Here is a 12592-nt window from a genome sequence, read left to right as displayed (position 1 = left end):
ATCTGATTTTGCTTCTGCTTCTCTCCTTCTCCCAAAATGAGAAGGCCGGATGGGAACAAAATAACCAGGGAATGCTCTGTCCGGCTTGAGGGAAAGTGGGACAAATGACCAACTCCTTTATCCGTCAGATACTCTACTTGGAGGCTTTTCCACATCATCCTGGTGCCTCAATCCGAGGTCACCAGGTTGCCAGGTATCCAAGTGGGAAGGGCATGCCAAGTACCCAGCGGCAACAATGTGGCTTCCACAATCATTCCTACCCTTTTCTGAGACGAGTCCCCAGAAATCATCATGACTACCCTCCCCGGAATGTCCCGCCTTCTCCGTCCTCACGATCCCAGTGTCACCATCCGTCCCTTACGTCTCAAAAACTCAAGTACGAGGCACTGTGGGATTTGGAGATATCCTTAGTGCACTGTGTGCAGAAAAAGGAGAGGCATTTTCTCTGCCACCTCCCCCTTCCATTACCCAGTGGGTGTCCCCTAAAGAATATGCTGCCACCTGATGGTTTCCAGGGAGGGTGGTGGATTTTGCCTTCCCTCTGCTGGTGGCTCTGAGTGTTCACACTGCCGTCTTGGCACAATCCCTGTATGAAGGGGCGCTGGAGCTTACGCATCCTCATCCCCAAAACAGTGATGAGAAAATGGGTTACCCTGACTTACTGCACCATGATGAGAGCCGACAAAGGCTGATCCTTTTTCTTTTTTTTTTTTTTTAAGATTTTATTTATTTATTTGACAGAGAGAGACAGCCAGCGAGAGAGGGAACACAAGCAGGGGGAGTGGGAGAGGAAGAAGCAGGCTCCCAGTGGAGGAGCCTGACGTGGGGCTCGATCCGGTAACGCCGGGATCACGCCCCGAGCCGAAGGCAGACACTCAACCGCTGTGCCACTCAGGTGCCCCAAGGCTGATCCTTTTTCTTACTGCTGCCACTACTAAGTGAATTCCTGATACAACCTGTTCTTATCATTTGCTATCGCTCCATTTGAAACAAAGTGGGATGATGCGGCTAAGAGACCATCCTCTCTCTTTCTCCCTGCCTGCCTCTTGTAACATTTCTATTCACATGTTAGAATATTCGGACCCCTCTGCGAAGTGATGAACTTCCTCTGATAGGTGCGTACTTGGGATTGATACTTGGCGTGGCTGTGGGGGTCCACGGGGTGGGGGAGTCTCTGTTCCATGGAGTGTCAGGTCTCATGGAGAAGCTCTCTACCCAGGTAGACTGGGGGAAGTCAGGAGGGAATGCAATGAAGCTTTCCCTGTCCAGCACGGAAGACTGGCTGCCCTAAGGGGCCAACACACTCACATGCAGGGCTCTCTGTAGATGGAAGGGATGTTGGCTCAGGGCACAAGCAGAGCATATCCAACAAAATGCTGTGATTTCTGGGGTAGGGAAGGCTTAACGGCCCCCACTGCCCTCCCGTGTCTCCCTGCTCCTTAATAACACAGGTAAGCCTTTGAACAGGGACAAAGCCTTTAATTCCAGCAGCAGAAGTAGGACTTGAAATTTCAGTGACAAATAAGGTTTATTTGTGGAGCGCAGGGTTCCCTGTAAGAGAAGGGAAGGGCGTAAGACTGGACTCTTAAAATAGAGAGGGAAGTGTTTGCAAGTACTGAATGGGGAGGAGTGACCCTTGCTCTCAAAGAAAAAAGCTCGCATTTATCAAATACCCAGTAAAACCCCTCTCATAGGAAACAAGTGGGTTGCTGACATTAATATCCGAAAAGGCTAGAATTTATTTATTTCAAGTAATATGTAAACAGATCTACATTATTCTCTGTACTTTTTTCTTATTTCAAATTTTTTATAGTTTAAAAAAAGGACACCTCTGAAAGTAGAAGTTGAAAAATAAGTTTCCAGTAATACAGTGGAATACTGGGTAACTGTTACAAAAAAGAAAGAAAGAAAGAAAGAAAGAAAGAAAGAAAGAAAGAAAGAAAGAGAAAGAAAGAAAAAAGAAAAGAAAAAAATATGATGTATTTTTCATTGAGAAGTATCCCTGTGTCCTCCCAAGGAAAGGACTCTAAGTAACATTGTAGTGAGAAAAAAGCAGGTTTCAGAAGGTCTTTCACCAGTGCTGTCTAAATGAGATACTTTGTGCCTGTTTCCTTCTATGCATAGAACTAGATCTAGAAGAGGCACCAAATCATTAAGAGGAAGTGGGATGAATATATGTTAGGCATCTTCATATGCTATGAATGGTTCTGGTAAGTAACTGTTATATTTACCATCATAGAAAAGCAATCATGAGTTTACGAACAGTCCTTGAGGCTGTGGAGCAGCCACGCTGGTCCCCAAGTCCTTCCAGGTTAGCGGGCTGCCCCGCGGGAGGGGATGGGGGGGCAGCGACTGGAATTTCCACCTGCCCTGTCCTCTCTGGTTCTTTCCTGCTTTGACACTTGGATGTCTGGAGGGTCCGTGACAGATGCCAGCAGGGGTGGTGATGACAAGCCCCAAACCACACTTGTTCCATTTTTTGCCGCTCCTTGCTGCTTTTCCAATCTCTGCGCGAAAGCTCCCCTCTCTTATCTGCCCAAAGCAGGAGTCAAAAGTTCTTGTCCGTGTGATTGCAGAATGCCGGGCTGGGAAACTTCCTGATAATACCTGAATTCCTTTAGAAGAGCCGAGCCTGGGATCGGCTGAGAAGGGTTGCTGGGGCCTGAGCACATTTTGTACCGTGCGGCTGGATAATAAACCAGATACAATTCAGCAATGTTTTTAAAAAAAAAAAAAACCCACCCATAAGGGACATATAAGGATGTCATTGTAGTCCCACCTGACTGGATAGCCCCTTTCCCCAAGCTGATGAACCCAGTCCCCTCCAAAGGCCACGCAGGCTGCTGAGGGAGAATTTCTGCCTTTCCAGCTGTTGAGGGTTTCCAAAATAGACACAGAGATAGGAGGAATGCAAAGAAAATCCAAATAATAACAATTTTAAAAGATCACACTGCAGGGTCTGGGACATTTTTATGGCTTTTATAAACAGCTGTGTGTTCATTGAAAGGGGCTTTCTGACACTGGTGACATGAGCTAATTCTGACATTTAGGAATTTAGACTCAGTAACAGATCTGGCTTATCCCGACTAGGGCGGTTCACGAAACACTTTGTGCTGTGTGCCCTGCTTTATATTTGAGCGTGATGCCAGTGGCACGTTGTCATCTCAGTTCTCTGTCTTGTCATAGAACCTAAGGGAGATGGGCATCCTCCCACTGCGATCTCCTTCGGCCTCATTCTGTATCCAGTGGCCCATTTCTTTCCTTCATCTTCCCTGACTGTGTTTCAGAAAGATAACAGGTCTCACATGGAAAATGTGCCAGAATGAATAAACCTGAAGATAAACTTGAACAGGCGATGGGAGACCTTTGATATGACCTGCATTCTTTCCAGCCCGACGTATCCCTCTTAGAAACACGAGTTCCCATTTGGAATAAATAGCTGAGACGCCACATAAAGCTAAAACCTATCTTCGCTCTTACCTTGCACTAGAAACAGATCGAAGCAGATAGATGTGTGCTCCTGGTAGGGAGGACACAGCGAAGCATTTCCAGAAAGCCCTTTGGTGGGCCTCAGCCACTGACCCTATTATGGATTTTACCCCATCAGGTAACCAAGTGAGTTTCTCCAAATCGGCAGATGCGTTTGCCTTCGAAGAGGACAGCAGCAGTGATGGGCTTTCTCCGGACCAGGCTCGAGTTGAAGACCCCCAGGGCTCAGCGGGATCCCCTGCAGACACTAAAGCTTCAGAGACCCCTTCGGCAGGTCCTCTAGGAGGAGTCCAGGTAAACAAATCCCACCTCAGCCTATCATGTCATCATGGGCTTAAGAGCACACCGCCAACTTTGGTTTTGCTTGGAGACCCTAGAGATGTCTCTTGATGGCACTTGAACTTCGTGCCTCTTTTGCCCCCATCCAGTGCAGGGACCCGTGTGCAGTGGCCAACACCTCTAAAAAACCCTGAAAGAGAATCGTCAGGACTATACCCTTTGACTTACTCTTTAAGCGTCTACTCAGCCAAGTGGATGCCTTTTATCTGCCAAATTTATGGACAAGGTAAAAAGAGACTCCGTGAGATCAGATGAGTCACCGATGATATCCCGGATAGAATGTGACAGAGCAGGACCGATTTCAAAGCCCGCAGGCCTTCCACGCAGGGAGGCATCTCTACAGGGTCCTGGGGGAGTGCGGAGTGGGAGGTGCTGATTGGCTGCATAGCAGGGAGCCCCGAGATGGTTCTACCCTTACAGATTTCTACCTGCCAGACCACTGCAAGGTCCACATCCAGCCCTAACCCGAGAATAGCACTCACCCCTTCCCGGACAAATCCACAGACCCCCGAGATGTGAGGAACGTATGTTGCAAATACTGTTCAAAGCACATTTATAAGAAAAATGATTAATAGTGGCTACTGGCACCTATGAGGTGCTCACCCTCTGCCGGAGACGGGGTTAGGCACTTCCCAGGTGTTTTCTTTGAGATGCCACAACGCCCTCGGGGCAGGTGGCGTCGGCTGCCTTCTGACGGAGGAGGAACCCAGGCTCTGGGAGGCTGGGCAGCTGTGTGGTCTCCAGACGCTGCAGATTCCCCACCCCTGGAGTTTCCACGCCCTAAAAGCCACCTAGAGGCTCGATGGGGGCTTCCCTCAGCCTTGCACGAAGGTATTCGTGCAGCCCCTAGGAGCAGCGCGCAGGCGCATGCTTACGTGCGCAGACGCACGGGGGCGCACGCACACGCACGCACGCACGCACTCATACGCAAGGGGGAAACAGATACACTGGTAGGGCAGCAAGGTGGGAGTCTTCCACCCACGCCCTCCGCAGAGAACCCGGCTCTTAGGAAGCATTTGGTCCTGCTGGCCTCATGGGAATTATGTGACGCGTTGACATTGACATCTTTGAAACAATGTTTACGCTGGAAATTGCCATACGGGTATCAGGGACAGCCTGGGTAATGATCATCCAGAGCCCTGTTCTGGAAACCGCGCTACTTCCTCGTCGTCGTCACGCCCTTCGTGCCACGAAGGGAGCAAAGCTGGGCCTGCCCAGAAGGAACTGTGCAATGGGAGGAAACTGGGCGGTAACAAGCAGGGCCGGATTATCCATACGTTTATCGTGCACGGGTTTATAATCGAAGCGCGTTCCCTTTCCCTGCATGCCACAGCTGGTCTTTGCAGCCCAGTTTCTCTGACAACAGCCAGCAGTGTTTCGGATCATTTGTATCTATTATTCTGATGGTAAATTCCTCAGCTTCTGATTGAAGAATGGTTTTGGGAGACGTTTCTTCTCTGCTTCCCCCAGGAGAAGGGGTCGGAGGGAACGAGCATGGGGGGGATGCTCGGCCCAGGGCAAAAATCATATTGTCATTGCACCCAGCAGCCCCAGGGAGAGGACCAGGCCACTGAGGCTCAAGAGGAAAGGGTTCTACAGACCTTTGCAGGTGCCAGCGCTCAGGAAAGGGCGGAGAAGCTCCAGGGGGAAAGCGTGAGCAGTCCCTGTCCTTGTGGCCATGGTATCGGATTGCAGGAGAGGGACAGAAGTTAGTAACTCCTTTTTCCCAGTCTTCCACATACTAAAACATGTCTCTCATAAAGGCTGTTCATGATACCACCTGCACACAGCCCTATATAGACACAAATGTACACCTACATGCATACACATGCCCGTACACATATGCACATACATACACATATGTGTAGACACAGACACATTCACGCATATGCAGACCCACGCATACACGCATGCACACACAAATAAACATACAAACATATACGTACATACATATGCACACTCACAAACCTATATACCCAGAAACACACACATGCATTTTCCCTCCATCTGCTAACACTGTTTTTATCGGGGCTTTTTTGGTCCTACTCTCCTCCCAAATTCCTACACCTGTGCCTCCCTTTTCTGTTTTTCATTGGTCTCCTTATCAAGTCCAACAGGTAGACCTCGTCACAGGTGAAACCCTCACACAAGATGACCAGCTGTCTGGGTTGGCCATTTCTATTCCTGTCTTCTGGAATAATGACGAATGACCACCCCTTTATCTCTCAAAAGTGACCTCAGTTGGTTGACAAATTTTATGGTATATATATATATATATATATATATATATATATATATATATGACTCCTTTCCCCAGGGAGGTCATGTGATATATACTTGGATATGAAGTTAAGATAAAAACAGAGCAATGTATGTGGGGGGGAAGGGGGGCTCTACTTTATTTTTGCGTCATACAGTTTTTCCTCCTGTGTCCTACTCATGCTGAAATTTGGGTTTCAGGAACATTCTTCTGGCTCCGAAAATGACAGGAAAGACTCAGCCTCCCAGCCCAGCAACCAGTCGGACACGGGGAAGCAGGGGCTCGGCCCTCTCGGCAACGCCATCGCTGTGCACGCTGCCGTAAAGGTAGGGACAGACCAGCCTCCCAGCACCTACCTGAGTGCTCTCTGGGAGCAGCGCTCTCAGAGTGAGGTGTGGCGACATGAGGAGAGTCACACGGACCCGTGTGTAGGCTCAGTCCGCAGGGAGCATTGCAAGTCAGGAGGAGAGAAAGGGGCCATCCGTGTATGCGGACCAAGAGTCTGTTATCTGTGTAGGCACAGAGTGGATCTTCCCCACAGAAGGGAAACCCATGTGCTGTCATTTCTTTGGAATCCAGCCAGCAGGTGCCTGACTTACAAGACTTCATAGGGTCAGCCTAGAGACACATGCAGCTGATGGGAATGCACACAGGATTTGTAAATGTCATCGACTAGGTGGGGAGGGGGCTGTTGGGTTTAATGCAATGGAAGCAGATCTGAATGAAGCCTTTGCGTCATGTAATACCTCAGTCATTCAAGCCCAGCTCCCTTTGGAGATAAAGGGAGGGGGTGCCTTCACAGTAGACCATAGGCATTAGAGCAAATTCTTGGTTAACTTCTCTCCACATTGTACTTAATAGTTCACAGAGGACTCTCTCCTCTTACCAGTTAGCTGCCTGCTAATAATTATTTGGTCTTCTTCATAATATTTTATCCCAAATAACTTATTAGTTTAGTTTAGTTTTGTTTTGTTTAGAGAGGAGGGGAGGAACAGAGGGAGGGGGAGAGAGAGACTCTTAAGCAGACTCCCCACTGAGCATGGAGCCCGATGTGGGGCTCGATCTCACGACCCTGAGATCATGACCTGAGCCAAAATCAAGAGTTGGATGCTCAACAACTGAGCCACCCAGGCGCCCCTACCCCAAAGAACTTCTCATCAGTTTGGGAGGAAGTTATGTCAGCTCTGTGGCCACCACTTAATGACAGCTGAGATGTCTTTTATGAAATACGAAATATTCTTTATGAAATATTTTCAAAAGATCATAAGTTAAGAATCAGTGTTAAAGGAACAGCCCCAGAGTCCTTCCACTGCATACATACACACAAAAGTGGAAGGCATGACTTTGTTTCCTGTAAATGTCCCTAAGCCTTGCTTTAAATTCTCTCACTAAGTAGCTTAAACCTCACTTACAATTCACTCATCCCAACAGCTTTGAAATTACATGACTGTTGATGAACTTTGCTCATTGAGGGTGGATGAAGGAGATGGTTCATGTTATTTCTACTGTCAGGGACAAAGAGAAATTTTATTACTCTTTCTACCAACGTGTTTAAATTTTGCGTAAGTCAGATTAGCACCTCCTTCAGCCTCCGTGCACTAAGGAAACGTGATAGTTGCTCGGAGGAAGGACAGGTTAATTTCAATGAAAAGCAGGAGTGATATGTAACTGATCTAGAAGGACTGGTTGTTTATGGAAGAACCAGCCTCCCTGCTGATGGGTCAATGTCTATGAATTCTCAGTTGTTCCATAGTCATCATCTCTAAATAAAGAGGATACTACAGGGCTTCTCAAAGAAGGAAGCAGCCCAGCTTGGGGGGGAACATCTCTGCCCTATAGACTTTGTAAGGTACCTATGAGGCCACTGAGAGAATACACAAGAATACCCCAAAAATACTGTAAAATCCTACGTAAGGGAAAGGTGTCCTCGGTGCCGGCTTCTAGAAGGTATGTATCAAAGCTGAATAAAACATGATTCCTGGGGCATCTGGGTGGCTCAGTCAGTTGAGCATCTGCCTTCGGCTCAGGTCGTGAATGTGGGGTCCTGGGATCTAGCCCCGTGTCCATCGGGCTCCCTGCTCAGTGGAGAGCCTGCTTCTGCTTTTCCCTCTGTCCTTCCCCCTCACTCATGCTCGCACGCTCTCTCTCTCTCAAAATAAATAAAATCTTAAAAAAAAAACGCCAAAAACCATGATTCCTGCATTCAAGGAGCCTATAGCCTAATTCAGTATCACAGCTGCTAACCTATATAGTGTTGTGAGCGGGTAGGAAAACGTGCCACAAAGGACCCAAATAGACATTTCGCCAAAGATCAAGAAATTGCCAATAAGCACATGAAAAGGTGGTCAGGGTCATTAGTCATCAGGGAAGTGAAACTCGAACTCACAACAAAATACCACTTCACACACACTAGAACGGCTGTACTGGAAAATTTGCAAGCATTGCTGAGAATGTGGAGATTGGAGCTCTCACACACGGTGCATCCAGTTCGGAAAACAGCTCAGTGGTTCCTCAAAGAATTAAACCTAGCATTACCATATGACCCAGAAATTCCTCTCCTTAGGTATATGCCCCACAGAATTGAAAACAGGTGTTCTGACAAGATCTTGGATGTGAATATTCATGGCAGCACTAGTCACAATAGTCCAAAGTTGGAACGAACCCAGATGTCCAGCAGCTGAAGGACGGGGCCGCGTGTGGCATAGCCACACAATGGGATATTCTGAGATGAAGAAGAATGAAGTCTGATACGGAAATGAGCCTTCACACATGATGCTGAGTGAAAGAAGACAGACACAAAAGGCCACATAGTGTAGGATTCCATTTATGTGAAATATCCTGGATAGGGAAGTCCATGGAGACCGAGGGCAGATGAGTGGTGTCCAGGGACCACAAGAAGGAGAATGCGGAGGGACTGCTTCATGGGGATGGGGTTTCCTTTTGGGGTGATGAAAAGGTTCTGGAGCTACATAGTGATGACGCTTGCACAATGTCGTGAGTTGTATACTTTAAAATCGTTACTGGGGTGATTTTTCTGTTACTTGTCTTTTACCATGATACAGAAAGAGGGCCCCCTTTCCCGGGGCAGGGTATAGGGTACTGCCTCCATCAGGGCCAGTAGTGTAGGAAGCAAAACAAGGGCTGGACATCAGTCTCCCCCACCCCCTGAGCCAGGTACGCAGTGGTGCGACTGTTATCAGACAGCCCCGACATGCCATATGAGACCTGCAAACAAGAGACCTCCCTGTGGATTGGAGAAGGCTTCCCAGGGGAGCCGGGGTGGGAGCCAGACTCAGAGGAGGAGCCCGAGTTGGGTAGCAGGTGCAGGAGGGAATTGCAGACTGCAGGAAATTGCGAGGAAGAGAGGCCAGAGGGGTAAGCTGTTGTGTGGGAGGGGTCAGGCAGTTGGGTGAAAGGTTTTCTTTGGCAGAGGGGGTTTTGGACTTTGTCTTGCAGGGCAGGGCAGGCACACTGATTGTAGGCTGCTGGGGTGGTACATTGTGGGGCAGGCCCAGGGTGTGAGCTAGTTTGAATCAGGATGCCTTCTTGCAAAAGAGTCACGGACCCTCTAGCCACAGACCACGCCATGCCCTCTTGCATTACACTAACCTGCTCTACACATCCATGTCTGGGTCTTAAACCACTGGATGTTGTGTCCACCTCTGCTTTAGAGAGATGAACGTGCTCCCCTCCCATTAGCCATGCAGTTCTAGGCAGAAAATAGAAAGAAAAAAAGAAAGAAAAGAAAGAAAGAAACAGAAAAACACCAAAACCGTTTTTACAAACTTACAACCTTGTATCATCTGGTTTCAAAAAGAGTATAAAACTATACAGTCCCATGGAATCCGGGTTCCATGGGTTCAATAGACTTTGCCTTCCACTCTCCAGAGAAAGTATCCAATTTGAGTAACTTCTGGAATGCTCAGCGTTCCTGTACTAAGGCAACGTGGAGAAAGAACTCCCCATTCCCGACCGGCCATCAGCTCCTCCAGACGAGGAGGCACGTCGTGGGGGGAGGTGGGAACAGAAGCAGAGCTGGAGCAAAGCAGGGCCCCCGATGGCAGGAGCCCCACAGAGATTCTCCCGTGAGTGCTGAAGCCTGATTAATTAACCAAAATGCTAATCGATGAAGGAGCAGAGAGAAATGGAGCCACCAAGCACACGGGAATTCTTGTGCTCCTTATTTATTACTTTCCGAGAAGAAGCTTCCTTGAGAAAACACAAAAGAAGCTTCGGTGGTGGGATACGCTGAGTCAGAGAAATACAAGTTGTAGACTCCTTGGGATAGGTCACTTTTCAGACGTGTGTTTTGTGGTTAAAATGGGGAAGCTGCCCTGTGGGAACCTGCCTGCCAGGTGTTCCCGAGCTCCCTCTCCTGGATGCTGCTGGTATCACACTTCCCCCTGCACCTTTTTCCCAAATCCTCAAGATGCTTGTCATGACATCTATGTTCACTTCAGGCTTCTCTAATTAAAGTCAGGGCTGGAAAACTAAGATTTTTTTCTCAACTGATGACAGTATGGACTACTGCCTCCTGAAATAAGGAGGCCTTCTGATTTCAGGAGCAGGTTATAAGCATAGGTATAATCCTTTGAGACCTGTTCTTCTGTCACTAGCATCTTTCGGAATCATCGTATTGGTCACTGAGATAAAAAGTAAGAGTATTTTCCTCAACTTCCCGGTGAGGTAAGGGAGTTGTAGCAAAGTACTTGTACCATGTTCGGAAATTGGTCTTAACTTCCTACCCTGTAGCCTTGACTTCTTTCAATGTGTCCAAGTCACGCTCTGGCATGGGAAGCTTCTAGAAGGGTCCCAGTGGGTGGCTAACCCTTCTCATAGCGAGTCAAGTATCATTATCTCAGAGGGGGTCAGTTCCTGGGGTTACATCCGTATTTGGGGTGTTGGTGGGAGCGGGAGGCTATCTTACTTTTCCGCCCAAAGCTGCAAAAATCCACATCAAAGACAAGCTTAATTTCATCCAAGGTGATGTCATTAATAAGTCAATTTACTGAGTGCTTCGCTAAAGGTGATTTCGTGTATACGTAGGAAGGAACGTCCTTATGACTCCATCTCAAGATCAGACCGAGTCCTTTCTTAGACCATCTGTTGGTTTTAGCTGAGGGAAGTGTCCCAGCCGAGACGCAGGCTTCCATCTTACTCTGCGCTGGGAAGGAAATGCTCCTGGAGCCCCTTATGAGATTCATGACCCCCCTTCCAGAGAGAGGCACCTGCCACAGGTCCGTTCAATAGGTATCTTGATGCACCAGAATCTCTTTGCACCTTGTGCCTTTGCTAGAGTGCATCCCTGGGATTCGAGAATGCCCGTTTTAACAGAAGCTCCTCGCCATCTAGCCATGACATCCAGCCATTCCCGCCACCTCCCCCCCCAAGCACGTGCTGTTTCTTCACCCCCTTTGCAGGCCAAGTCCTTGAGCGACAGTAAGAACCGCCACAAAAAGCCCAAGGACCCCAAGCCCAAGGTGAAGAAGCTCAAGTATCACCAGTACATCCCCCCAGACCAGAAGGCGGAGAAGTCGCCTCCGCCCATGGACTCGGCCTACGCCCGGCTGCTGCAGCAGCAGCAGCTCTTCCTGCAGCTCCAGATCCTGAGCCAGCAGCAGCAGCAGCAGCAGCACCGGCTCGGCTATCCCGGCATTCACCAAGCTCAGCTCAAGTAGGTCGGGAGGGCCCAGGGCGGCGGGGGGCGAGCGGAGGCCCACCAGGGAGGGCTCCTCTGTGTCGGAGGTACTTGGGGCCGGCGGCTGGGCACCCAGCGGGTCCCCGATGGCACCCCATCCTCGTCTGCTGGGTTTAGAATGGGGCTCTGTTTGGGAGCCACGCCCACATCTGAGCAACAGAGAGAAGGCATCTCAGAATGGTTCCGTGTCTCAGATTCACTCGGCCCTTATGCTTTAGGAAGCGAGAGCGCTGAGTCACTGAGTGACAGCCATCCCCGAAGATTGACTCCGGGACCCTGACATTTGACCCCACGGCAGGTCACCTTTTAAATGGGCCATTCCCTTCAACTCTAAAGTTGGGGTGTGGGTTGCCCCGCCTGTTCCTTTCTGCTCAGCCTCAGGTCAAGTTGGCAGTGATGCTGAGTGCTAAATACAGCCGTGCTTTCTGAGGGGTGTCCTACCCCCACAGGACACTCTCCCCTAGGCTACAGTGTCTACCGCTCCCGCCCATCTCCCCAGAACTCAGCTGGAGTGTCACTGGCACTGAGCCCGCACTGTTGGTGTCCTCGCCCTGCTTCTCCTGCTGATCGATTTCTTGCCTGATCCTGGCAGGCCATTAGCTTGTGACCTGGTCTAAATGCAAATCTACCCACGAAGGGTTCTGGCCGCCCAATTCCAGTGTGTGGGGGAGGCTCTCCCCACTTCGCCAGCTGGGTGCCCTGCCACCCCACTCAATTGTGGCATCACCTACCTGGAGAGAGAGCCTCAGACCCCACAGGTTCAGGGCTCAGTCCTACAAGACTGGGGGAGTCTTCAGATGCCAATC

General features: G+C 49.3%; 1 protein-coding gene across 2 annotated transcripts in view; it reads left to right on the top strand.

Annotated features, from left to right (window-relative positions):
• The window catches only part of MYOCD (myocardin), a 98275-nt gene that overhangs the window by 62205 nt on the left and 23478 nt on the right, over window positions 1–12592 (top strand). For both annotated transcript variants that reach the window (XM_044391805.3, XM_048227181.2), the window contains 3 exons: window positions 3608–3783; window positions 6289–6414; window positions 11509–11762. In XM_044391805.3, the coding sequence (XP_044247740.3) occupies window positions 3608–3783; window positions 6289–6414; window positions 11509–11762 (556 nt within the window). The remainder of the gene's footprint in view (window positions 1–3607; window positions 3784–6288; window positions 6415–11508; window positions 11763–12592) is intronic.

Source organism: Ursus arctos, unplaced genomic scaffold (genome assembly GCF_023065955.2).
Source record: "Ursus arctos isolate Adak ecotype North America unplaced genomic scaffold, UrsArc2.0 scaffold_14, whole genome shotgun sequence".
In the NCBI taxonomy this organism is placed as follows: Eukaryota; Metazoa; Chordata; class Mammalia; order Carnivora; family Ursidae; genus Ursus; species Ursus arctos.
The sequence above is the reverse complement of the archived record's forward strand: the minus strand, read 5'-3'. Positions and strand labels throughout refer to the sequence as shown.